General features: G+C 45.6%; 1 protein-coding gene across 1 annotated transcript in view; it reads left to right on the top strand.

Annotated features, from left to right (window-relative positions):
• Positions 1–4,288: 4,288 nt before the first annotated feature.
• The window catches only part of EBAG9 (estrogen receptor binding site associated antigen 9), a 36,242-nt gene continuing 12,553 nt past the window's right edge, over positions 4,289–27,977 (top strand). Inside the window, exons 1-3 of the mRNA XM_077271086.1 lie at positions 4,289–4,451; positions 7,768–7,839; positions 11,403–11,501. Coding sequence (XP_077127201.1) covers positions 11,419–11,501 — 83 coding nt within the window. The 5' untranslated portion in view covers positions 4,289–4,451; positions 7,768–7,839; positions 11,403–11,418. The remainder of the gene's footprint in view (positions 4,452–7,767; positions 7,840–11,402; positions 11,502–27,977) is intronic.

The following is a 27,977-nucleotide window of genomic DNA, read 5'->3' on the forward strand; positions in this document are numbered from 1 at the left end:
ACTTTGCATAAATTCCTGAACATCACCTGAAGAGTTAATAAACTGCCTGGCAGCAGTGCTGGATAGGTTGAGGGGGGCGGTTTTTTAAAATGTTATCACTTAAGGCTAGTTTCACATTTGCGTTTAAAAACGCAGCGTTTTAAACGCAAACGCAGGTGGTGAAAAAACGCATGTAAACGCGTGCAAACGCTGCGTTTTTTAGACGCATGCGTTTTTGCATGCGGTAAAAAAAAACGGCGTTTTGACGCGTTTACATGCGTTTTTTCCTGCGTTTGCGTTTTTGAAACGCATGCTGAGAAGTGTGTGACAGCTGCCAATCATCAAAATCAACAAGAAAACCCACTATAAATAGAAATAGCTAGGGTTGGGGTTAGGGTTAGGGTTTGGATCCCTTTATCACCTTGATGGTGGGGGGTGGCTTATGGGTTAGGGTTAGGGTTAGGATTTGGGTTGAGCGACTTTTCCTTTTTTGAGGTCGAGTCGGGTTTCGCGAAACCCAACTTTCTCAAAAGTCGAGTCGAGTAAAATCGGCCGATCTTCTTGAAAAGTCGGGGTCGGGGGATCGGCCGAAACACGAAACCCAATGCAAGTCAATGGGAAATCTATATATTTTTATATTTACTTCAGCGCGATATAGCAGAAAAGCCGGTAATTCAATTGCCGGCTTTTCATTTCTCCTGCCTAAACCCGACATGATATGAGACATGGTTTACATACAGTAAACCATGTCATATCCCCCTTTTTTTTGCATATTCCACACTACTAATGTTAGTAGTGTGTATGTGCAAAATTTGGCCGCTGTAGCTATTAAATGTAAGGGTTATATTGCGGAAAAAATTGGCGTGGGCTCCCGCGCAATTTTCTCCGCCAGAGTAGTAAAGCCGGTGACTGAGGGCAGATATTAATAGCCTAGAGAGGGTCCATGGTTATTGCCCCCCCCCCGGCTAAAAACATCTGCCCCCAGCCACCCCAGAAAAGGCACATCTGGAAGATGCGCCTGTTCTGGCACTTGGCCACTCTCTTCCCACTCCCGTGTAGTGGTGGGATATGGGGTAATGAAGGCTTAATGCCACCTTCCTATTGTAAGGTGACATTAAGCCAGATTAATAATGGAGAGGTGTCAATTATGACACCTATCCATAATTAATCCAATTGAATGAAAGGGTTAAAAAAACACACACACATTATTAAAAAGTATTTTAATGAAAAAAACACACAGGTTGTTTTAATATTTTATTGCTCTCTCAATCCACCTGAAGACCCTCGCTCTGTAACAAAGGAAAAATAATAAACCAACAATATACATACCTTCCGATGATCTGTCACGTCTGTTGTGAATTCCGTCTGGGCTCCCTCTGGTGGCCTTTAGCGATACTGCGGGTCTGGAGCTGGGCTCAGCTGCCTCATTTCCTGCTATGCTGGTTCCTATTTAACTCCACCTGCACGTTTGTTTGTTGCCTGCTGTCGTTGTATTCAGTACTGGTTCTGATCTCTCTGGACTTCCTTGTGACCTGTCTCCATCCGGAGAAGCTAAGTCTTGCTAGTTCATGTTTGCTCATTTTTCTCTTGAAAATATGTTTCATTATATGATGAGTTCAGTCCAGCTTGCTTATATGTGATTTTTTGCTTGCTGGAAGTTCTGGGGTGCAGAGTGCGCCCCTCACATCATGAGTCGGTGTGGGGGTTCTTGTATTTTCTGCGTGGATAGTTTTTGATAGTTTTTGTACTGACCGCACAGATCCCTTGCTATCTTCAGTCTATTTAGCGTTAGCGGGCCTCATTTGCTTAAACCTGTTTTTCATTACTACATTTGTATTTTCCCCTTAACTCACCGTTATTATTTGTGGGGGCTGTCTAAACTTTGGGGTCATTTCTCTGAGGCAAGTGAGGCTTGGCTTTCTCTCTAGGGGTAGTTAGTTCCTCAGGCTGTGACGAGGCGTCTAGGTTTTTAGGTAACGCTCCACGGCTGCCTTTAGTGTGTTTTGGATAGGTTCAGTGTTGCGGTCAGTATAGTTTCCACATCCCCAGAGCTCGTCCTAATATTCTGGTTTACCTATCAGGTCAGTTTGGTGATCCTACCACCGGATCACAACACACGTCCCACGATGTAAATCCATCTGAAGGGGTTAAAATATTTTACAGGCAGGAGCTCTGCTAATGCAGCTGTGCTCGTGCCTGTCAAACCCCTGTGAATGAAGGTAATGTAGGTCAATGACCTGTAGTTACCTTCATTCGCGGTGATGCGCCCCCTGCTGGATGTCCCTCGAACGTGGGAAAATATTCAGAAAAGTTACCAGGCTCGAGGTCATATGAGGACATCCAGCAGAGGGCACATCACTGCGAATTAAGGTAATGTAGGTCAATGTCATTACATTGAGAGAGCAATAAAATATTACAACAACCTGTGTGTTTATTTCATTAAAATACTTTGCAATATTGTGTGTGTTTTTTTTAACCATTTCATACAATTGGATTAATAATGGATAGGTGTCATAATTACAATACAATAGCAAGGTGACATTAACCCTTCATTACCCCATATCCCACCACTACATGGGAGTGGGAAGAGAGAGGCCAAGTGCCAGAATAGGCGCATCTTCCAGATGTGCCTTTTCTGGGGTGGCTGGGGGCAGATTTTTGTAGCCAGGGGGGGCCAATAACCATGGACCCTCTCCTGGCTATTAATATCTGCCCTCAGTCACTGGCTTTACCACTCTGGCGGAGAAAATTGCGCGGGAGCCCACGCCAATTTTTTCCGCGATTTAACCCTTACATTTAATAGCTACAGTGCCGAAATTTTGCACATACACACTACTAACATTAGTAGTGTGGAATATGCAAAAAAAAGGGGGATATGACATGGTTTACTGTATGTAAACCATGTCTCATATCATGTCGGGTTTAGGCAGGAGAAATGAAAAGCAGGCAGTTGAATTACCGGCTTTTCTGCTATATCGCGCTGAAGTAAATATAAATATATATATATATGTGCCTCAATTATATATATATATATATATATATATATATATATATATATATATATATAAAAAACGAAACCCAACTTTGGAGCGAAGATCGCCGACCGCTGACCCGATCCCACAGTGAGATCGGGTTGGGTTTCACGAAACCCGACTTTGTCAAAAGTCGGCGACTTTTTAAATTGGCCGATCTGTTTCGCTCAGCCCTAGTTAGGATCCCTATGGTTAGGGATAGGGTTAGGGGTAGGGTTAGGGGTAGGGTTAGGGGTAGGGTTAGGATCTCTAGGGTTAGGGTTAGGGTTTGGATCCCTTTATCACCTTGATGGTGGGGGGTGGCTTATGGGTTAGGGTTAGGGGTAGGGTTAGGGTTTGGATCCCTTTATCACCTTGATGGTGGGGGGTGGCTTATCTGTGTGTATTCTTGCTTTTTCTATTAAAACGCAACCAAACGCATGTGCTTAAAAATGCATGCGTTTACATAGACAGCAATACGTTTTTTTGCCGCAAAAAAACGCCTCTAGAAATTACTACATGTTGCATTTCTGCAACCAAACGCAAGCATAGAAACGACGCATGCGTCGTCAAACGCGGCAAAACGCATACAAAAAAAATGCATGCGTTTTTAATGTTAAATATAGGAAAAAAAATGCATGTGTTTTTTTGCGCTAAAACGCAGCGGCAAAAAACGCAAATGTGAAACCAGCTGGGGCTTTTTCCAACATATAGGACCCCCCGAAGTCACTTCAAGACCGACTAAGTCCCTATAAAAGTAAGTTTTACACATTTCCTTGAAGATATGAAAAATTCCTGCTACAATTTATAAACCTCCTCCAAAGAAAAGACCATTTTACAGACGGTGCGATGTACAATGTTATCTATTAACGTCAAAGTTTCAAAATTGATAAAACTGTGACATTTTTGTCTAATTTCTATTTTGTTTTTTATTAATAAAAGCAAAACATAGCGACCTCAATTTACCATTAACGTAAAGTACAAGGTGTCACGGGAAAAAAAAAAAACAATCTCAGAATCACTGGGACGTGCTGGAACATTGCAGTTACTACCACATAAAGTAAAAAGGTGTCAGACTGGGGGTCACTAAGGGGTTAAATGATGACCCTGTGTCCTCCCCATACATCTGCAAGGCAGCAGTGAACACTACAGGCCTCATCTTCCCCTCACACAGGTAGAACTAAGGGCATGAGCCAGGGAATTATGGGAAATGTAGTTTCTGAGGTAATACAATGACTACAATTCCCAGAATGCTTCGCTTCGTTTCCACGTCGGCGGCGGCGGCGCTGCGTTTTGACGTTGGCAGCGTGCACTGCGTCATCCTGGACAGAGCGGTGGGAGAGGAGTGCTCGTCCCTCTTCCCTGTGTTTGCCGGGACCTTGCCTCGCATGCTGCCGCCTGATGGGCGCTCCACACCCGGAGCCGGGCGCACGCTGAGCCGGAGCTGCGCGTCACCTGCAGGTGCATTGTGGGTAGTGGTACCGAGATAACGTGCTGGAGCTTATCTGCTCCGGGGAAAGCTGGGTGACCGCCCGCAGCGCAGCCTGCAGCAGAGACCCAGGGTGCGCTGGGATCTGTAGTCCCACCAATGATGTTGCAGAGTTCCTCTTACATCACATGGATGAGATTTTATAGAATTTTCCCCCCAATGTTGGTTCTTGTTCACATGAAGCTTTATTTATTTATTGTGTATTTTTATGTAACATTTGCTTGTGTTGAAATTTTAATGCATTTTTCCTTTGCAAAAAAAAATCTTTTTCAGTGACGGCGAGTGGTTTTACGGTGTTTATTTTTTTTCTTCCTGAAGCTTTTTGCTATTCACTAAAAAACCAAATAACCCACAATGGCTTCTGAGGTTTTCCATTTATTGCCCTTTTTTCTCTTGTTTTTGGTGTTTTTAAGCCCATTTTTTTGATTTGTCAGGTTCTTTATTCCTTTCCCAGTTTATTCATCAATGGGGATTTTCTTTATTTTTTAAAGTGTCATACAGTCGCCATATGGATTAACTTTTTTTTTTTTCCTTTTGTGTTTTTTATTTTTTTTATTTTAGCGAATTATGCAACTTTTTTTGCTCCTAAAAAGCTGCAAACAAAAAGACAAAATTAGACCATCTTTGAGTTTTGGGTAAAATTCATGATCCACAAAGCGGTTTTGTTTTTTTTCGTTTTTTTCCTTATTAGGCTGTGTGCACACGTTCCGGATTTTTCGGGTTTTTTTTGCATTTTTTTTCGCTATAAAAACACGATAAAACCTAGAAAAAAACGCATCCTATTAATAGAATGCGTTCCGCAATTTTTGTGCACATGTTGCGTTTTTTTTTTCCACAAAAAAATTGCATCATGGTAAAAAAACAGCATGTTCATTAATTTTGCGGATTTTTTTCCAGCTATTTAATGCATAGGGAAGCCCCGGAAAAACTCAAATAATCTGCAAAAAAACGCATACGGATTTCCTGCAGAAAAAGTCCGATTTTGTTCAGGAAATTTCTGCAAAGAATCCTGACGTGTGCACATAGCCTAAAGCACCAAAAAGTAAACACCCTAAAAAAACAAAGCTTAAAAATAAGAACACACTAGATGAATTGTTTTTCATGAAAAACAAAAAAAAAAGGCTCTAAATGAACATTCCCAAATAATACAACCTGCAGCCCTCTGTGCCGTTACCGAGTGTGTTCACACGCAGCCATTTTTGCTGTTTGTTTTTTTTTTTCTTGCAGAAAATAAATCTACTGAAACATCTGTAGTTCTGCATGAAAATTAAGAAAAATGCTTCATTTTTTTTCTTTACAAAATCCACTTCAAATAAAAATTAACATGTAAATGAGATTTTAGGAATCTGTGTTTTGCTGCAGTTGAGAAAATACTAATAATAATCCCGGTGGGCTGACACAATGGCAAACAGGTTTTTGTATGATGACAGGTGGTCCGCAGCAGCGCGGGGCCGAGGCAACAATCTGATTCTCAGACACAGAAATATGTGAACCCCCCTGAGGGTAAATACCTGTCATAGAATGTTAGAGATGGAAGGGACCCCCAAGGTCGTCGTGTCCCACCCCCTGCTCAGTGCAGGAGTCAGGTAACCAACTTCTGTCCGGCCTCTGTTTGAAGACTTCCATTAAAAATCCACAACAGATAGACAACATGCCCCTCTTCAGTAAGACAAAAATAGACACTCCTAAATTACCGCATCAAAATGTGACCTTTTTGTCATTTTTTTTTTATTATATGCATATTTAAGCCACAATTTAAATGATTCATGCTCTATATTCTGTGTTGTATGTGCGCCTCCCATGCAGATCACCCGTTACTGTGATTTCAAGGAACTGTCCAAATTGAAGCGCCCGTTTTTTTAAATAATATTGTACTTTCAAATTGGTCAACATTGGCCATGTGTCAGGCAGATGGAGGCAGTCAGGGCGCCACCTGCTGATGTGCTTCCATGCTTATTTCCTCCTTACGAGGGATGAGCAAACCCGAATAGTATAGTTCGGGGTTAGTACTGAGCACCTAGTGTCCGGTGCCGAACCCAGACTGTTTACTGGACGTTCGTTTTCGGCTTCGGCAGCCTAAGAAAGCTTGGTGGCTGTGCTTCAGGCTTTCAATCGGCAAGCTTTAAGACTTTGAGCATTTCCAGCCCTATCACAGCCATGGCAAGCAATGGCATGTCTGATTGGCTGGCGCACAATGTGATCCAGCCTGACTGTGTAAAAAAAATGAATATATATATAATTTTTTTTTATTTTTTTTACGTGCAGTCCACCCAGCCAAGGGAAAGCAGGCAGCAGTGAGCTGGTCTTTATTATGCTGGGAGGTGGCCAATATCCATGGAGCTTCCTTCCACCCTATTAATATCAGTCCTCAGCTGTCTGCTTTGCCTTAAAGGGAAGCTGTCAGCAGGATTGTGCACAGTAACCTACACACACTGTCAGGTCGGCGCCGTTATACTGATTACAATGATAACCTTGGTTGATGAAATCCGTCTTGTTGTTTCTTAATCTTTTATTTTTAGTTTTGTGTTCATGAGCAGTGAACTGTCAGCAGTCATTATGAATATCTAATCAGAGCACCACATATGAACCCCGCCTTAGAGCACGAGAATCTCATTAACACAAAACTGAAAATAAAGATTAACAAACAACAACAAAACTGATTTCATCAACTAAGGTATCATTTGTATTCAGTATAACGGTGCCGACCTGACACTGTGTGTAGGTTACTGTGCACAATCCTGCTGACAGGATCTCTTTAACTTGTTATTAAAATGGTGGGGGGGCAAAAAAAAGATCCCCCCCCCCCCCCCTAATTTTAATAACCAGCTAAGGCAAAGCAGACAGCTGAGGACTGACATTTACAGCCTGGGAAGCTCCATGGATATTGGCCATTGTCAGCATAAGACTACCAACTGTCTGCTTTCCCTTGGTTGGTTATTACATTTTTTTTTTTTATTAGCAAGTACAGTAAATGACACACAATGCACTGCTTCACTCCTCCCTCCATTTGGACCCTCCACTTTCTGGATCAAGATTATTTTTTAATTGTTATTTTAAGTCATTTTAATATCCATTGTTTTCAGGGCAATTGTTTTTCTCTTGCCCTTATTTACTCCTAGCCCTGACCCTTTTACAGCCATTTTAAGGCACCAAAGTTTGAGTTCCCATTGACTTATGGGGTTCTGGTGCGGCTGAATCCGAAGTTCCACGGGTCCGCTCATCCCTACTCCCCAGCCCATGTATTTACCAGTATTTCGTTATATAACTGATGTTTTCTCCTATCTCCAGTGACCACAGAGGGCGGCTATCTACGATCTTCTCAGATCTGTGAATGAAGCTACAAGGAGCCGGCGCTCACAGGTAGGTCTTACTTGTCACATGCCGAGAGTCCGTGGGTGAAAGAGCGTGTCTTGACCATAGGATGGAAGAACAGAACAGGGATTGTTAGTATTCCAGGCCGGGGGGTGCCCACCGGAGACAAGGCTTCCTTCTGTGTGTGAGTGGGGGCTTACCACAATGCCACAGATGACTGGGTGACCCTTTGATGAGCAGATATTGTATTTCGCTGACTTGCAGGTATGACACTGGACCAAGAGATCTGGTGTCCTAGGGACAGAAAATGGGGTTTGTTCCTTCTAAGACATAAAAGGTTTCTGATCCCATTGTGCGGGTGATGAGACGAGGGCCCTATAAATGTGGCTCTCCGAGGAGGATACACCAAGGTGATGCCTTTTTAAGGACAGTGTCACAGTCTGTGTACAGGTAGCAAATTTGGGCCTGATTGCACCACTGTGGAGTTCAGGTCTAAATGTTCGTAGTTAATCTGGAAATTGGTCCAAACCCTGAAACGGACACGTGAAGCAAGCCGAAGGCCGTGCTCTGAGCTCCAAGACTGTGCACAAGATTTTATTTTTTTTCTTTCAAGGTGGATTTTCCTGGAAAAAAAATGCCCCAAATCTACCAGAAAACTCCCAAAAGAATGAACATTCTCTTTTCTTTGTAAACAGTAATCTTGCTTTTCATATGTTCATGCTTATTAAAGTCTTTTAACGGCTTCACGTTTTCTAGAAATGCCAAGTGGTTAAAAGAAGCAACATGTTCGTTCTTCTGATGGTTTCCGCTCGAGAGACCCTCTGTAACTTACAATACAAGTCAATGGGAGCATTTTGCCATCATTTTTGCTTTTTTTTTTTTTAAACTTTATTCACTATCCAATGAAATGAAAAAAATATCGACAATACAAAAGACATAACAAAAACCTTGAGAAAAACCATCCAAAAATCCACTTTTCAGGTGGGGGAAAAAGGCCAGTTTCCTGCTTCTTCTGCCTGAAGACATTGGCAGGTTCTCCGGAATTTAAAAGACGTGGTGTGCACGTAACCCGACCAGTGTCCTCACCTCAGAGGACCTGAAAGTAGAAAGTGTGCGGTGCTCATAGTGTAATAGTATAGAGCACATATGTCAAACACTCGTCTACGGGGCAAATCTTGCCCGCAGGGTGAGTATATTTGGCCCACGACACCAGATGGGTCTCCCAGTTAGATTTGGCCTGTGAGGCACTTTTACCCGACATTGCACTTTTAACTATATCGGCATCCTAGATGCAAATACAGTTGAAAGCGATGATGGAAAAGGAGCATCAGCTGCCGCTCCCTGTCCCAGCATTTCCTCTCTACGTCTGCAGAGGATATGAGGACTCCATAAAGAGACCGGAGCAGCTGGGCAATGAGCAGAGGGGAATATTTTTTTTTTTTTTAATGTATGGCTTATTGTACCGCGGTGGGGGCCCATTGTACCGCGGTGGGGGCCCATTGTACCGCGGTGGGGGCCCATTGTACCGCGGTGGGGGCCCATTGTACCGCGGTGGGGGCCCATTGTACCGCGGTGGGGGCCCATTGTACCGCGGTGGGGGCCCATTGTACCGCGGTGGGGGCCCATTGCACCGCGGTGGGGGCCCATTGCACCGCGGTGGGGGCCCATTGCACCGCGGTGGGGGCCCATTGCACCGCGGTGGGGGCCCATTGCACCGCGGTGGGGGCCCATTGCACCGCGGTGGGGGCCCATTGCACCGCGGTGGGGGCCCATTGCACCGCGGTGGGGGCCCATTGCACCGCGGTGGGGGCCCATTGCACCGCGGTGGGCTGCTACTCGGGGACTTCAGTTGGTAAATCATCATACTGTGATGGGGTCACCATTCTTTGTCAGGGGGATTGAATGCTGGGGCTCTGGGGGCGCCCATGATACTGCGTGGGGCTCTGTATGGGGGGCCCATGATACTGCGTGGGGCTCTGTATGGGGGGCCCATGATACTGCGTGGGGCTCTGTATGGGGGGCCCATGATACTGCGTGGGGCTCTGTATGGGGGGCCCATGATACTGCGTGGGGCTCTGTATGGGGGGCCCATGATACTGCGTGGGGCTCTGTATGGGGGGCCCATGATACTGCGTGGGGCTCTGTATGGGGGGCCCATGATACTGCGTGGGGCTCTGTATGGGGGGCCCATGACACTGCGTGGGGCTCTGTATGGGGGGCCCATGACACTGCGTGGGGCTCTGTATGGGGGGCCCATGACACTGCGTGGGGCTCTGTATGGGGGGCCCATGACACTGCGTGGGGCTCTGTATGGGGGGCCCATGACACTGCGTGGGGCTCTGTATGGGGGGCCCATGACACTGCGTGGGGCTCTGTATGGGGGGCCCATGACACTGCGTGGGGCTCTGTATGGGGGGCCCATGACACTGCGTGGGGCTCTGTATGGGGGGCCCATGACACTGCGTGGGGCTCTTTATACCGCGTGGGCTGCTACTCGGGGACTTCAGTTGGTAAATCATACTGTGATGGGGTCACCATTCTTTGTCAGGGGGATTGAGGGGGGGGGTACAGTAGGGTCATCATTTTGTGATAGTGGATGAATTCTCTGTGGGGCTATCATATTTTGTTAGTGGGCGTTTTTGTTTGCATCATACTTTATCTGTATTATTCAGGGTTTTTTTTTTTTTCTCTTATTACATATTTAAATTAGGCCATTGAGCCACATGCTTTCTACTGTCCATTGTTCTATTTGATGATAAAGGAAAGCTTCCTCAATTGTAGATCTTAGATCTTATTTCACTAAAGATTGAGGCTGTCCCGCGTCTTTGTCCAAGCTCTTAATTTTGACCCTCTGTGTATTTGTGTGACATCCCTGGTACAGAGACACGACTCGTGGCCCCCCACCCATGACGTGTCTCATTGTGTGAGGGCCGTGCCGTCTCACTAAAGCTGGGGACCAAAACCTGCCGGTCATAAAGCTGTATTTCTCTGTAGCATGTAAGAGTATTTATAGATGGTCTACAGATAATTTTTTTCTTAACTACCGAGAGGCTGAAATGAAGATTTGAGTCATGAAGGCGATTGATGGTCTCTTCTTAGCCATTAATGGACGTCTCCTCAGTGGTTCTGTTCTTCTTGATACTAGTATATAGTTGTCTTGGGTCAGGGTGATCTGACATATTGAAGAGAATAGTGCATGCTGCTAGATTTGTATTTTGGCTTGGACCAAGTCTGTCATCTGAACAGTCGGCGTGTGGTCCGATTGTTACTCGTACAGAACACGTCCATATTGGACGCTCCTCTGAAAGAGTCCTGAAAGGGGTTCTCATGTCAACATCTTCGTCCAGGTACCATCCTAGATTGGGGCCCCTCTGTCACCCTGATCTCCTGAATCACCCTCCTGTATTATTACTGTTCCTATCCAGCCGCTTTCCCCAGAAGAATCTGCTGATGACTAGTGCTGCCTGACCAGCCAAATATTAAAGGGCTTGTTCCCTTTAAATCACCTTCTCTGTCTCTTGATCTAGGGGACGCCATTACTAATGGGATTAGATGAGCATTGTATACAAACTGCCTGATATGTGCTTTAACCCCGTGTGTTTGCCTTGCAGGTGAACAGCTCTCGGCATGGCCGTCACACAGTTCCGCCTATTTAAGATTTGCACTTGCCTCGCTTCCATTCTCGCCTTCTTCAAGAGATTAATATGCAGGTAACCTGTGCCTGCAATCTGTTACCTTCTAATGTACTTTAGTTACGTTATAGCTTCAGTTTTCCAAAATATTTTTTTAATTAATATATATATTTTATTAATAGAAGCTACAACCTTTTCCTGACCTGATCCTGCCCACACAGCCCTCCATGCTCTGACATCAGTGTTACCGTGTGGGTGTTTAGCCTCTGTGATCGCACATTTACTTTTTTTTTCCAGCTATTCCCTATCTGTATTTTCAGCACAAATCATAAAATGCACTTTTCCGAACCTTCTTAATGATAACCCTCCTTCCTTATGTAGAATACAGGGTATAGGCGGTGATGCCATTCAGGAGGCAAGGACAGCTGAGTGACAGTCTATCTTTTTATTATGAAGGGTGTACTCATTCACGTTTTGCCGTGTCTCCTTCACATGTCCTGATATTTTCGGTACTGGAAAAACCAGCACCGGTGCTGTACGTGCATGCAACGGACTACAGTACAATGCCGAATAGAAATGACAGATGTATAGGTGTTGGATGTTCAAAACATAGATACGGTATAGATAGAAAGGTATCTGTGAGATATGTAATTAGTGCTGTGCATGTATCGTTTACTGTACTTGTATTAAGCTAATAAAAAAACAAGGGGTCCCTCCCATTTTTGATAACCAGTAGTGATGAGCAAGTATACTCGTTGCTCGGGTTTTCCCACGCACGCTTGGGTGATCTCCGAGTATTTGTTAGTGCTCGGAGATTTATTTTTCATCGCCTCAGCTCAACGATTTACAGCTATTAGCCAGCTTGAGTACATGTGAGGGTTGCCTGGTTGCTAGGGAATCCCCACATGTATTCAAGCTGGCTAGTAGCTGTAAATCGTTGAGCTGCGGCGATGAAAACGAAATCTCCGAGCACTAAAAAATACTCGGAGGACACCCGAGCAACGAGTATACTCGCTCATCATTAATAATCAGCCAAGGTAAAGTAGGTAGCTGAGGGCCACGGATGTCAGCCCCTTCCCAGCTTAAAAATACAAGCCAACCGCCCCAGAAATAGCGCATCACCCGGAATGGAACAATTCTGGTGCTTTGCCTGGGTCGTCCCAATGCCCTAGTGTATTGGCGATCGGAGTAATATTTTCTGGGGTTGATTTCAGCTGACATCAAGCCCAGGGTTTAGTAATGGAGAGGCGTCTATCAGACACTCCCATTACTAATCCCTTAAGGTAAAGAAAAAAAAAAAAGTTAACTGCCTGGTTCACCAAATTCTTAATTTAAAAACAAAAAAACAGCGCCATTCTGGTCTGAAGTATTCCAAGAATGCAGACGTACTCCTCAAATGACAGCTAGCAAGGTGAAGAGAAAAATAAAGATGAGGCAGTCCTTCATTTACCAATTTGTTAAGCTCGCAGCTCCGTCTGAATCCTTGGACTAATTCAGACCAGCATGTTGTTTTTTCTTTTTTTGTTTTTTAATAATATTTTAGAGAACCGGAAAGTTTTTGTTTTTTCTCATTAACTTATGGGAATAGTAATGGGAGTGTCTGATACAAATTACACAGGACAAGCGGGAAGAGCCAGGCAAAGTGCCAGCATTGGCACATTTATTGTGATGCGCCAATTCTGGGGTGGCTGAGAAGGGACCAATATCCATGAATCCTTCTTGGCATGATATCAGCTGACAGCTGTCTGCTTTACCTTGGCTGATTATCAATAATAGGAGGGACCCCTATAATTTTTTTTTTTTCTCAATTTATCAGCGTAACGCAAGGATGGTAAACTACACACGCACGGCACTAATTATATATCTCACAGATATCTATCTACACCATATCTATCTATCTGCACAACTAACACCTAAATATGTTGCTTCTATTCTGCATTCTATTCCTGTATGTCTCACTTTGTCAACCATGTGTGGACATGTCCATGTGTGGGTCCCACCGACATGTGCGCAGCCCCATAAATTATAATGGGTGTATGTGTGTAAGTGTTTTCACACGTACTGGCGATAGTCACCACACGTCCTGGAAACACTGACTTGTGAAGGGGGGGCCTAAGAGATGTTACTTGTGGAGGTTTTTGAGAAACCACTTTCCAACATGATGGGCCCCGTGTATGTAGCTGAGCCCACGTCATACCTGGGAGGTTATGGCTGGGGTACACCGCCGGCATCTTCCTATAGTGGCAGTGATTGGCTCTAGCTCCAATCGCTGTTTTGTTACTATATAAATGCCAAAGTCTGATGCTCACAGCCACGTTTAGGCTGTGTGCACACGTTGCTGTTTTTTTGCGGGTTTTTTTGCGTTTTTTTTTCACAATAAAAACGCTATAAAACCGCAAAAAAAACCCATACAATATGCATCCCATCATTTAGAATGAATTCCGCAATTTTTGTGCACGATGTGTTTTTTTTCTGCGAAAAAAACGCATCACAGTAAAAAAACGCAGCATGTTCATTAATTTTGCGTTTTTTTTGCGGATTTCCCACTATAAAATGCATTGGGAAATGTCCGGAAAACAACGCACCAAAAACGCGGTAAAAACACGCAAAAAACACATGCAGATTTCTTGCAGAAAATTTCAGGTTTTTCTCAGGAATTTTCTGCAAGAAATCCTGAACGTGTGCACATAGCCTTAGGCTGTGTGCACACGTAGCAGATTTTTCGCGTTTTTGTTTTTCGCTATAAAACCGCGAAAAAAACCCGCTCACATTAAGCATCCTATTTAGTAGAATGCAATCCGCATTTTTTGTGCACATGCTGCGTTGTTTTCCTGAGCGGAATCGCATTCCAGAAAAAAACGCAGCATGTTCATTAAATTTGCGGAATCACGGGGATTCCGCACACCTAGGAATGCATTGATCTGCTTACTTCCCGCATGGGGCTATGCCCACCATGCGGGAATTAAGCAGATCATGTGCGGTTGGTACCCAGGGTGGAGGAGAGGAGACTCTCCTCCACGGACTGGGCACCATATAATTGTTAAAAAAAAAAAAAAAAAAAAAAGAATTAAAATAAAAAATAGTGATATACTCACCTTCTGATGGCCCCGGAGTCTTCCCGCCTCTCAGCGGTGCACGTGGCCGCTTCCGTTCCTATAGATGCTTTGTGTGAAGGACCTTCAATGACGTCGCAGTCACGTGACTGCGACGTCATCGAAGGTCCTGCACACAAAGCATCTATAGGAATTGAAGCCGCTGAGGTGATCGGCTGTCTGCGGAAGGTGAGAATAACGATTTTTTTTATTATTTTTAACATTCTATCTTTTACTATTGATGCTGCATAGGCTGCATCTATAGTAAAAAGTTGGTCACACTTGTCAAGCACTATGTTTGACAAGTGTGACCAACCTGTCAATCAGTTTTCCAAGCGATGCTACAGATCGCTTTGAAAACGCTAGCATTCTGCAAGCTAATTATGCTTGCAAAACGCTAGTTTTTTAGCGGGAATATGCATGCCAATTCCGCATGCGATATAGCCGCGGCAGGAGCTGCAGAATTGCCTCGGAAATTTCCTGTCAAACCTGTCATCACGGTAGCGGCATTTAGAGAGAACCTGTCATCGCGTTCTGGCAAAATGGAACATAGCTCATTTAGGTGAGATCCCAATCTCCGCATGCACAGCCACTGGCACCATTTTTCTGGAGAACACTAGGATATGTATGGGCGGCGCTGGCGCACAATTAACAAAGCAGGATGGTACAAATGTGGAGGGGCCATGGCAGTGCCAAAAACCCTACCCACAGTCTGGCGTCCGTGCACGAAGAGGCTATTACCCCAAAACTTCTAAGGTCAATTAAACAAACCTTGCTATGGATATTTTTCTCTAAAAGTATCCATTAAATCAGTATAAGAGCGCCATTATGGTCATACTTTTACTTTAGCAGGTTAAATAGTGAAGACCGCTTCTCTTTGGCGATTTGTGTGTACACTAGCTCCCAACGGCTCGTCACGATGGCGGTTTAAAGATTGTCAGTGCGGCCGGAGCAAGCTGAAAACCCCCATGGCTGCCTTCTTGGTCCTCCTGTGAAGCTCAGGAGGTGGCTGGGCATCATAGGAGACCTTGATTTTCCCTTCCCCCGTGACAGCACACCTGAGAGAGGGATCCGCCCAGCCAGGACAGGAAACCTACTGAAAATAAAAGGGTGGTACCTCTCCATCGCTTCTGTTGGGTTTTCTGTCCTGATGGGAGCCCTAGTGCTGAAATCACGTCGGTTTTTTCTTTGAAGATTTCCACTCACCCACTCCTGTCCCGGCACTGGAAGAACAGGCAGGGCGCCTGTATGCCGGCCTTCAGGTTGTGGAAGCGCCATTCGCAGGTCCTGTGGGGCTTTAGCGGGCATCGGTTCAGCACAGTCTGGGGTCCTGAGGCTCTTCTGTGGCTGCCACGCCGCGCTCTCCCCCCTCTGCTGGCCGCCTTCGGCTCTGGGCCTGACTTCCGAGTGCGCAGATGGCGTTGTGAGCAAGGCACGCTGGGAATGGGCATGCCCGCGTGACGCCAGTGCTGCGCGCCGAATCCAAGATGGCAGCGCCCATGGCACGGACACCGGCCGGGATGCAGGGCCTTTTTGGCGGTTCCCGGCTGGGGTGCAGGGGGGAGCACAATGATTACCGGAAGAGGCGGTGAGCGTGGTGGATCACCCCTTAAATGGAGGAAGATCCACAGAGTAATCGCTCACATCTATAGAGCTCTCCATTATGGAGGATTGAATGGAGCAGCAGCAGCCATTACAGCAGCAGCAAGAGCCCTTACCAGGTGCTATGCCTGGTCACCAGCATACTAAGAGGAGTAGCCGCTCAAGTGGAAGGAGCAGCAGTCACCCTGTCCGAAAGTCGCAGGACTCCTCAGCATCTAGGAGAGACGTTGTCCGTGCTCCTGATCAGCCTCAAAATCCGGTACCCTTGATTGTCAGCTGGTGGTGAGTGATCTTCGTGAATGTCACCTTGGTGGTAATGGGCTACATTTTCTGCTTACTTGCCAGGCGTCGAGGAAGGGTAGTACCAAGTTAAAGAACAAGGAATGTGCCCTCTGTAAAGTCTTGCTAGCAGTCCAGAAAAACCTGTGCGTGGACTGTATCCAAAAGACTATTCAGAATGAAACCCCTGACTTTGCCTCTAGCCTTAGGGCCATTATTAGGGCAGAAATTAAAGGCTCTTTAAAATCAGTCCTTAAAAAGAGTAGCAAAAGCCTAGAGCCTATTACAGATTCCGATGCCTCTCAATCTGGCGAGGAATATCAGGAGGAACCTCTGTCTCCCTTTCCCTCCTCTTCCATGTCCTCTGGCTCCTCTTCAGATAGCGATGTTGGGGGCCGACCATGCTTTCTAATTAAGAGCACAGGTAAACTGGTGAAAGCAGTCAGGGCTACAATGGGCCTAAAGGATGAGAAAGCGACTAGATCCGTAGAGGACGTTATGTTTGGAGGAGAAAAGGAAACGTACATTACCAGTCAACGCTAGGGTAAAAGCCCTTATAGAGGAGTGGAAGAAGCCTGAGAAATCTGGTAGCCTCCCCTCATCTTCTAAAAGACTGTATCCTTTCGAGGAAAAGGATTCAGAAGTGTGGGATAAAGTCCCTAAAATTGATGGTGCGGTGGCTAGGTCATCTAAAAAGTCATCCCTACCCTTAGAGGACTCGGGCATGTTAAGAGACACATTAGACAAGAAGGCAGATGCGTTCTTAAGACACACCTGGGAGGCGGCCGCAGGGGGTCTAAAGCAGGCAATAGCCGCGACATGTATTGCCTGCTCCCTTATAGTCTGGCTGCAACAAATAGAGGATCAACTGAAAACTAAGGTGCCAAGAGAAGAGGTCCTAGCCAATATGACGATGGTACAAGGAGCTGCAGCTTTCATAGCAGATTCCTCAGCAGACTCTGTAAGACTAGCGGCTAGGGCAGCAGGCTTGTCTAATGCAGCTAGACGCGCTTTGTGGTTAAAGTGGTGCCCGGGTGACTTGCCTTCAAAAAATAGACTTTGTTCCATCCCGTGTGACAGCAAATTCCTCTTCGGTCAGAAGCTGGAAGACATTTTAGAGAAAGCAGGTGATGGGAAAAAGGGTTTCCCTCGCTTCCCAGTGGATATTAGAAAGCCTTATTTTCGGATAGGAAAATTTAACAGAGGCTGCCCCCCCGGGAGATAGAAGAATCTGGGACTTTAGAGACAGAAAAGGATCTGGGTACATGTTTAAGGGACCTCTTTTTCCCCGCCTGGGTAAATATTTCCCCCAGTCGTTGGGTATTGAGTGTCATCAAAGACTGCCTAAAAATAGACTTTATTTGTCCACCTCGACAGACTTTTGTGTTGACACCCCACAGAAAATTCCCAGAGGAACAACTAGCCTTGGAAACGGAGGTATTGGAGCTAGTACTAAAACGGGTTCTAGTAGAAGTTCCGAGGGAAGAGGAAAGAAGAGAGTTCTATTCCCCTCTCTTTTTGATACGGAAACCGGACGGTTCGCTAAGGACTATTGTCAACTTGAGGAAACTCAATTGGTCAGTGGTAAATTACTCCTTCAAAATGGAGTCAGCAAATACAGCGATAAGAATGTTGTTCCTGAGCTGCTTCATGGCGGCTATAGAATTAAAAGACGCTTATTATCATGTCCCAATCCATCGGGACTATCAAAAATTTCTGAGAGTAGCAGTATATGTGCAAGGACGACTCGGGCACTACCAGTATGCTGCCCTCCCGTTCGGTCTGTCTATAGCGCCAAGAGTATTCACCAAGTTAATATCAGAAGTCATGTCCTAACTCCTTTCTCAAGACATAGTTATTGTCCTGTACCTAAACGACTTCCTTATAATAGGGAGATCGGCGGGTCACTGTTTAGCACAAATAGAGGAAGTAACTGCGACCCTAGCGATATTGGGTTGGAAAATAAATGTCATCAAGTCGAGATTAACACCACAGACAGTTCAGTCCTTCCTAGGCTTGGTTCTAGACTCCAGACGCCAGCTCTTTCTCCTACCGGAGAACAATACCGTATATACTCGAGTATAAGCCGAAACCCCCCCCCTAATTTTGCCACAAAAAACTGGGAAAACTTAATGACTCGAGTATAAGCATAGGGTGGAAAATGCCGCAGCTACCGGTAAATGTAAAAAGTAAAAAATAGATACCAATAAAAGTAAAATTAATTGAGACATCAGTAGGTTGTGTTTTTGAATATCCATATTGAATCAGGAGCCCCATATAATGCTCCATAAAGTTTATGATGGCCCCATAAGATGATCCATATTAAAATATGCCCCATATAATCCTGCATAAAGGTTAATAATGGCCCCATAAGATGCTCTATAAACACACTTGCCCAATATAATGCTGCACAAATGTTCCCATGTGCTCCATAAAGATATTAGCCCCATATAGTGCTGCACAAACCTTGATTATGGCCCCATAAGATACTCCATACAGACACTTGCCCCATATAGTGCTCCACAAACGTTGATTATGGCCCCATAAGATGCTCCATACAGACATTTGCCCCATTTGCTGTTGCTGCTATAAAAAAAAATAATCACATACTCACCTTTCCGTCGCTCAGGCCCCCGGCACTTTCAATATTCACCTGACTTCGTTCCATCTTCGTCTTCTGCACGGACGTTCAGGGAGTGGGCGCGCACTAACCACGTCATCGCGCTCTCTGACCTGAGCGTCACTGCAGAAGACGCTGAAGATGGAGCGGCGCCGAAACGAGCAGGTGAATATCGCGCTGCGCTCCCCTCCCCGTTATACTCACTTGCTCCTGGTGCGGTGCAGTCCCTGCTTCCCCGGCGCCGCAGCTTTTTCCTGTATTGAGCGGTTACATGGTACCGCTCATTACAGTAATGAATATGCAGCTCCACCCCTATGGGAGGTGGAGACACATATTTATTACTGTAATGAGCGGTACCATGTGACCGCTCAGTACAGGAAGAAGCTGCGGCGCCGGGGAAGCGGGGACCGTGCCAGGAGCAGGTGAGTATGATTAGACAGCCCCCGCTCCCCCTCCCCTGCCGATCCCTGGGTATGACTCGAGTATAAGCCGAGAGGGGGACTTTCAACCCCCAAAAATGGGCTGAAAATCTCGGCTTATACTCGAGTATATACGGTAATCAGAATACAGAGTCTTGTGGAATTGGCAATACAGCAGCCTGTAATGACACTAAGAAAAGCAATGTCCCTGCTAGGATCACTAACATCCTGTATACCCGCTGTGAGATGGGCACAATTTCACTGGAGACAATTACAGTGGGAGGTCCTGTCAACACAAAAATTGTTAAAAGGGCATTTAGAGGGAAAAGTACACCTTTTCAGTAGGCTTGAGGGATTCCCTAATCTGGTGGACTGTAAGGGATCATTTGGCGTCAGGGGTTCAGTGGCTAACTCCGATAGAGGATGTGTGATCACAACGGACGCGCAAGCGGTACGGGATGGGGTGCACATCTAGGGACCCTCTCTATACAGGGGTCCTGGTCCCAACCAGAAAGACATCAGACGTCCAATGTAAGAGAGCTATGGGCTGTAGATAGAGCAGTAAAACATTTCCTCCCTATCCTTCAGGGTCGTCATACCAGGATTATGTTGGACAATTATGCAGTGGTAGCTTATATCAACCACCAAGGGGGAACAAGGTCCTTTTCCCTTATGGGGGCAACATCTGTTTTTCTCCAGTTAGCTGAACATCACCCACTATCCCTCACAGCTCTGCACATAAAGGGTGCCGAAAACACAAAAGTAGACTACCTAAGTCACAAAAGGCTAAGACAGTGAGAATGGTCCCTGAATCCCCAGGTATTCCAACAGATAGTGTAGGCCTGGGGCAAACCGGTAATAGACTTATTTGCCACTCTTCACAACAGGAAGGTGGAGAGGTTCTGCTCGTTAGATCCAAGAGGGAAGCCGTTTACGGTAGATGCCCTTCAAATACCGTGGAAATTCAGCCTCCCTTACGTGTTTCCACCGATAGCAATGATTCTGGTAGTAGTAAGAAACATCAGAGTGATGCAAGTGAGGGTGATTCTGATTGCTCCATTTTGGCCGAAAAGACCATGGTTCTCCCTCCTAAGACAGATGTCAGTAACCGATCCATGGATTCTACCAGAGGTTCCGGACCTGCTTACCCAGGGACCAGTTTGCCACTCTCAAGTGAAGGGCTTCCATCTGGCAGCCTGGAATTTGAGAGGGCATTACTAAGTCGCAGGGATTCTCACCAGGGCTAGTCTACACTCTGTTGAAAAGTAGAAAACCGATCACATCAAGAATTTATGGTAGGACATGGAAGAGGTTCCTGGAGTTTTTGGGACAACCTTTGGAGGACGAGGCTCCTGTGGGTGCTATTTTAGTTTCTACAAGCAGGTTTACAACTAGGGTTGGCAACCAATACGCTCAAAGTACAAGTATCGCCTTTAGGAGCCTTATATAATTGTAATTTAGCCTCCCAATAAGTGGGTGTCCCGCTTTATTAAATCATGTAGTAGATGTAGACTGGTGGTAATTCAGAAAGATCCCCCCTTGGGATTTGAATCTGGTTTTAGAAGCTCTAACTGGGAATCCTTTTGAGTCTTTACAGGAATTATTAGCAGAATTTCTCACTCTTATCAGTGCTACTGGTAGCTTTGACATTAGCACGTAGGGTGAGTGACTTGCAAGCCCTGTCTATTTGCCCTCCATACATACAGATATTTGAGGACAGGGTGGTTCTAAGACCAGATCCAGCATATCTACCTAAGGTAGTTCTTAAATTCCATAGGAGTAAGGAGATTGTATTACCCTCATTTTGTGATAATCGTAGGAATCCAGAAGAGGAAAAGTTTCATACACTAGATGTAAGAAGGTCTATTTTACAGTACATATCCTTGACCAGTCAGTGGAGGAAGGATCAGTCCCTATTTGTAGCTTTCCAGGGTAGCAGGAAGGCATATGGGGTGTCCAAAAGTACTATTGCCAGATGGATTAGGGAGGCCATTAGCTTATCCTATGCTGCATTTGGCGCCCCGATCCCTGAAGGCATCAAGGCTCGCTCCACCTGAGATGTGGCTACTTCCTGGTCAGAAAAAGCAGAGGTATCGGTTGATCAGATATGTAAGGCCGCTACCTGGTCCTCAGTCTACCTTCTTTAAACACTACCGACTGAATCTATCCTTCTCGACTGACCTTACCTTTGGTAGAAGGGTGCTGCAAGCGGTGGTCCCTCCCTAAGGTGTTCCTTTCTCCAAAAATCTCTCAGGTGTGCTGTCATGGGGGAAGGGAAAACACAAAGGTTACTTACCGGTAGCCGGTTTTTCCGGAGCCCATGACAGCACCTGTATATTCCCCCATCCTTTTTTCACCCTTTGGTGTGCACTTTAGCTGGGTGTTTGTTTTTTTTTGTTTTTTTTTAATTAATGATGTGGTGGTAGTTTGCCATGTGAACTAACCAGGGGGGCCTCTCATGCTCTGAAAACCAAGTGAAGCGAGGGAGAGGAACCTCCCTTTTATTTTCAGTAGGTTTCCTGTCCTGGCTTGGCGGATGCCTCTCAGGTGTGCTGTCATGGGCTCCGGAAAAACCGGCTACCGGTAAGTAACCTTGGTGTTTTCTTTATATACGGCAACACTGAGGTGCTCCTGAGATGCCTAATCGGCAAAAATCCCTAATTTTGGAAACTGCAGGCAACAAGTAATTAATCTATGGCTTCAGTGACCACTTTGAACCCATAGGTGCTTCACATGGTTATACTTACCTGCAGACCTCTGCGGCGTCCGTTCCTATAGCTGGAGTGCAGTGAAGGGCCTGCGATGACGTCACTGTCTTGTGATTGGTCGCGTGAGTCACATGAGCGGTCATGCGACCAATCACAAGACAGTGACGTCATCACAGGTCCTGAACCACATCATCTATAGGAACGGACGAGAGATCATGCACCGGAGAGGCGGGAACACTTCGGGGGCCATCAGAGGGTGAGTATAGGACTATTTTTTATTTTAATTCTTTATTTTTTACCAATTATATGGTGCCCAGTCCGTGGAGGAGAGTCTCCTCTCCTCCACCCTGGGTACCAACCGCACATGATCTGCTTACTTCCCGCATGGTGTGCACAGCCCCGTGCGGGAAGTAAGCAGATCAATGCACTCCTATGGGTGCAGAATCGCCGCGATTCCGCAATTTTAATGAACATGCTGCGTTTTTTTCTGGAATGCGATTCCGCTCAGGAAAAAAATGCAGCATGTGCACAAAAAATGCGGAATGCATTCTATTACATAGGATGCTTAATGGTAGCGTTTTTTTCGCGTTTTTATAGCGAAAAAACGCGAAAAAAAACGCAAAAAATATGCTACGTGTGCACACAGCCTTAAAGTGCAAGGATAGTTTAATTCCCAACCCCCTCGCAATCCCCAGAAGTGACCCCATTTCACAACACATCCCTCCGTGAGTTCATCTAGGGGTGCAGTGAGTATACAGACACCACCGCTGGTTCACATGTTTCATAGAATGTTATACCATTGGGAGGTGAAGATAGAAAAGAAAAATTTAATTTTAACCTGTACCATTGTTTTAGCCAAAGATTGTCACAAAGAGGAACAGGTATAAATGGACTCTCAGCTTTAACACAATTTCTATTGAATACATCAATACCTCGTGTGTGGTAGGAGACTACTGCTGTTTTGGCACAAGGCTATGAAGGCAAGGAGCTCTCTGACTTTTGGAGCAAAGTAATTTGCAGAGCTAATAAAGTGAAAGAACTACAGAATCCAACAACAGCACAACTCAAGTGACCCCATTTTTTGTATATTGCACCTCTCTGCAAATTCCTATTTGGATGTCGTGACAAATTTGACTCCATGTGTTTTGCAGAAATAAGCACTAAATTATATATGGGTACTATATTCTGTGCAAGGGGAGGTTCCTCTGTTTATTTATGGAGTGAGTGTATGGAGACGCCCCCGTAATAGGTGAGTGGTCGGGTACTGTGTCCTTCCCCTAAATATTAAAATGGTCCACCCACCGGGTTTATTGCACAAAGTAACTTTATTATGAATAAGGGGCGGTCTTGCATGAGGTGATGTGCCTGGATCTTACATGTATATGATTGGTTGTGCATATACATCATTCCCCAAACCCTATGGTCACCCACCCTACTGATTTTAATATCAAGTTCAGGATCTGCTTGCATACTATTGTCCATAGAGGTGCTGTTAGTATGTCTCTTTTTGTAACCCAATTTATGATTGTATTCTATATATTCCTGCTCTTGTTGGTCTTATGCCACCCCCAGAAGAAAATAGCCGAAACGTACGTAACTGCACCCACCAGAGGTAATTTTTTCACCACCTTGATTTTTCTTGTAGCCCTCCACGCTGCTTTAGGGGAATGTTTTTTTTGTTTTTTTTTTTTTCCCACTAGGATTGTTTGGTGGGTTTTTTTTTTGGATGTATTATCCTGCGAAGTGTTTATTAATTTCTATGTACAACCTCTCAATATGATGTGGTGGGTTCCTGTTGCAAAATTTTTGGTTTCTTACTTTTTAATAACTTTGTCTGCCTTTTTGGTCCTTTTTTGTCAATATTTTTTTTATTTTTTATGATTGGTTCTTGTGTACTTTTTTTTCTTTTTCTGATTTTTGTACTGAACTCTATTTATGTCCATTTTTGTTTGGCATTTCACGATCACTTTTTGTATTTCGTATTTGGTGTGTTTTGACTTGATGCCATAATTTTTGACCCAACTCGTTTATATAGAAATCAGCTCTAGTTGGTGTTGCAGATTGAAAATCTCTTGTGCCCATCTTGTGCTTCTGGAGAAATGTACCCCATAAATTAAGTGGGCTCTACTCATTACAGTAATGGCGAACATGTGGACTGTAGGTGCAGTTTAGGCACATTGGGGCTTAGCAGTAGGGGGGCATTTAGATTTGAGAGCACAGAGGTCCTGGATTCCTCCTTTTTGAGGGGGAGATATGTAGCTTTTCCAGATTTTCTACTGCCAGTAACATGGAAGCCCCTTACTTTTCAGTTTTCAGATGACTGACCTGAGTTTTTTTTTGTGAGTTGAGTTGACTTTTTTATTGGTAGCATTTTGCGCTACAGAACATTTTGGATCACTTTTAAGGCTCCGTTCACATTTATCCTATGCTCTACATTGAGCACTTGCATCGTGGTTTCCACTGTCTAAATCCCTGAAATATGAATATTCTGAGTTGTTCACTGCATGCGTAAATAAATGGGACACCACTGGGAAGTAGTACAACATGACTCCCATCAGTCTCATTACAGTGAAATGTTTAGTCTGAATCCTGTTGTTCAGATATTTATGTGGAAACCTTTAGGCGAGAGCTCTGCTTGGTGCAGGATGAATGTGAACTCAACCTTACTCTGATTTTTGGGAGGCAGAAAAAACGAACACACACACTCTCACACTCTCTCTCACTCACACTCACACACTCACTCACTCACTCACTCACACACACTCACTCACACACTCTCACTCACACACACACATACACACACACACCATTTCAAGAACTTATTTTTTTCCTCCCTCCCTCTCACTGGCTTCTAAATACCATGGTCGCTATTAAGTGCAGCATTTAAACAGCCAGAGAGGAAGGTGATTACTACAGCTGTTAAGCTGAGCCCACGCTCCTGTGCCCGCAGTATCACCCGGATGTACCAGTACATCTGTTTTCAAAATAAGACATATGATTGTGTCTTATGTCGGGAAGGGTTGATTCATGATGTGTATGAGAGTAGAAAGAAAAGTGAGCACGCAGAGCAGTTCTGATATAGATGGGGGAAATTGGTACAGGAATGAAGCTGTGCTGATACTGGAGAGCCAGTGAAGACAGCAGCTCCCTGGATACACAGAGCTCACATCCAGCCTGTATTACTGAGAGGAACACGTCTTCATGAGGAAAGTCTAAGACTAGGAGCAGGTTACAAAATGCATATCAGGGAGTTGGAAAAAGAATGAAGATTCCAAACTCAAAGTTTGTGCAACATTTTTAAATCATGGAAACCACTAACATGTTAAATTCATTTTTATTTCTCCTTTATCTCATTGGGGGACACAGGACTGTGGGTGTATGCTACCGCCACCAGGAGGCTGACACTAAGTAAACATAAAAAAGTTAGCTCCTCCTCAGCTGTATACACCCTGACACTGGCCGCAGGCTAATCCAGTTCATGCTTGGTGTCTTTAGGAGGCACATGTCTGGTTTTTCCCAGACCTTTTTTCTCTGGTCAGAGGTCCCTAAACAGAAGATATCCTTTCGCTCCTGAACTCCGTAAGAAGTGGGCAGAATCCCTTTCGGTGGATCCTCCCGTGTCACAGTTGGCTTCTAAAACTTTGTTATCCCTCCCTAATGGTTCTTCTATTAAGGATCTAACTGATCGACTTATTGAGAGCCTGGCTCGCTCAGTGTTTGAAGCTTCAGGATCAGCCCTCTCACTCTCTTTTGCGGCGACTTGGGTAGCTAAGACCATGATATCCTGGTCAGAGTAATTGAATAGAGCTCTGCAGGATAAGGACCTGCCATCCGAGGGGGGCCGAGATCTCAAATCAGATCGCTCTAGCGGGAGACTTTTTGATTAATGCAACTTTAGATGCGGCGAACAGCGCAGCACTGGCTGCCGCAAACGCAATTTCCATTAGGAGGGCTCTATGGTTGAGGACATGGCGGGCAGACTCAACCTCATAGAAGTCCTTTACTTCTTTGCCCTCTGAGTAGCCGATATTCGGCAAAAAATTAGATCAACTAATTTCTGACACTACAGGGGGGAAGAGCAACTTCCTCCCGCAGCAAAGGATTCAGCAGCCATTTCGCCAACGTTTTCAGGCACGGTTTTGGTCCTTTCAAAACCCGGGGTGGACCACAGCGGCCGATTCCGTCAGTTCAGGTCGGCCTAATTAGAACAGGGTTCATCAGATCTCATACAAAACCAACCCTTTGGGCAGGATGCGGTCCCACCAGCCAAGATCTAGAGGATCTAGGTCCTCCAGATTTTCATCCAAATGACTGGAGGCAGTCTCCTGTCGTCGCCGCCAGCAAGGTGGGCGGCCGCCTACTCTGGTTTCGTCAAGTCTGGCTTGCTTTCATCACGACAGATGGGTAAGAGAGCTGGTGTCCTCAGGGTACAAGATAGAATTTATCATCTGCCCCCCGAGTTGATTTTTTTTTTTTTCTTTCTGTCTCTTCTTCCCACTTCAGAATTCCGGGCACGGGCCTTATTAAAGGCTGTTGAGTCTCTTCGGCTCAGCGGAGTTATCATCCCGGTTCCGGAGGATAAGTTTCAAGGCTTCCATTAACCTGTTCATAGTCCCCAAAAAGGATGGAGCGGTATGGCCCATTCTGGACCTGAAGCTTCTGAACAAGTTTTTCAGCATTCGTCTTTTCCGAATGGAAACTCTCCGCTCAGTCATTGCTGCCATGGAAAAGGGAGAATATTTGGCGTCTATAGATATCCAAGACACCTATCTTCACATCCCCATATTTCCCCTGCATCAGAAGTTTCTATGTTTTGAGTGGTGTTTTGCCAACATACAGCCCTGGGACGCTGGGAGTCAGCCCTTCCGATCGACCTTCTAGAGATTCGGGCTATTCGGCTGGCTCTACAGCATTTTCATTATCGCCTGGCAAGACACCCCATCCGGATCCAATTGGACGATGCCACGGCCGTGGTGTACATAAATCAAGGGGGTACCCGCAGCAGGGCAGCCATGCACGAGTTAAAACAGATCACCTGCTGGGCCGAGAAGTTCTACTGTGTTCTCGACAGTCCACGTTCTGGGCGAGGAGAACTGGCCGGCGGATTTCCTCAGCCGACAGGGTCTGGCGTCCGGGGAGTGGTCACTTTACCCCAATGTTTTTTTTTCAACAGATTTGCCAACGCTGGGGGACCCCGGACGTGGACCTGAGGGCCTCCAGGGTAAACACCAGAGTGCCCAGGTTTGTCGCCCGATACCGGGAACCACAGGCAATTGCCGTAGATGCGTTAGTCCTACCTTGTAACCAGTTTCACCTCCCTTACCTGTTTCCTCCGCTACCACTGCTCCCAAGAGTCATCAAAAAGATCAAGATAGAGCGCGTCCCAGCAATTCTGGTCGCTACAGATTGGCCTCAGCGGTCTTGGTACGCATACCTAGTACAGCTGCTCACCGAGACTCCCTTGCGGCTGCCAGAGCGTGCGGAACTTCTCTCCCAGGGCCCGGTCTACCACCAGAGCTCAGGGGCTCTGTTTAGCGACCTGGCCGTGGAATCTTGGATTCTAACCCAGGCCAGATTCTCCCAGAGGGTGGCCGCTACTATTAGTGCCCGGAAGCCTGCCTCAGCACGTATCTACCATCACACCTGGAAGGTCGTCTTCGCATGGTGCAGAGAGCGCGGTTATTCCCTGCTTAGTTTCTCTATCCCCAACATTTTAGCATTCCTCCAAGCCGGCCTGGATTCGGGATTAGCACCAAGTACCCTCAAAAGACAGATATCGGCCTTGTCTATCCATTTTCAGCGCAGGATCGCTACCAATTTACAGGTGAAGACCT

This window comes from Ranitomeya variabilis, chromosome 6 (assembly GCF_051348905.1).
Source record: "Ranitomeya variabilis isolate aRanVar5 chromosome 6, aRanVar5.hap1, whole genome shotgun sequence".
NCBI lineage: Eukaryota > Metazoa > Chordata > Amphibia > Anura > Dendrobatidae > Ranitomeya > Ranitomeya variabilis.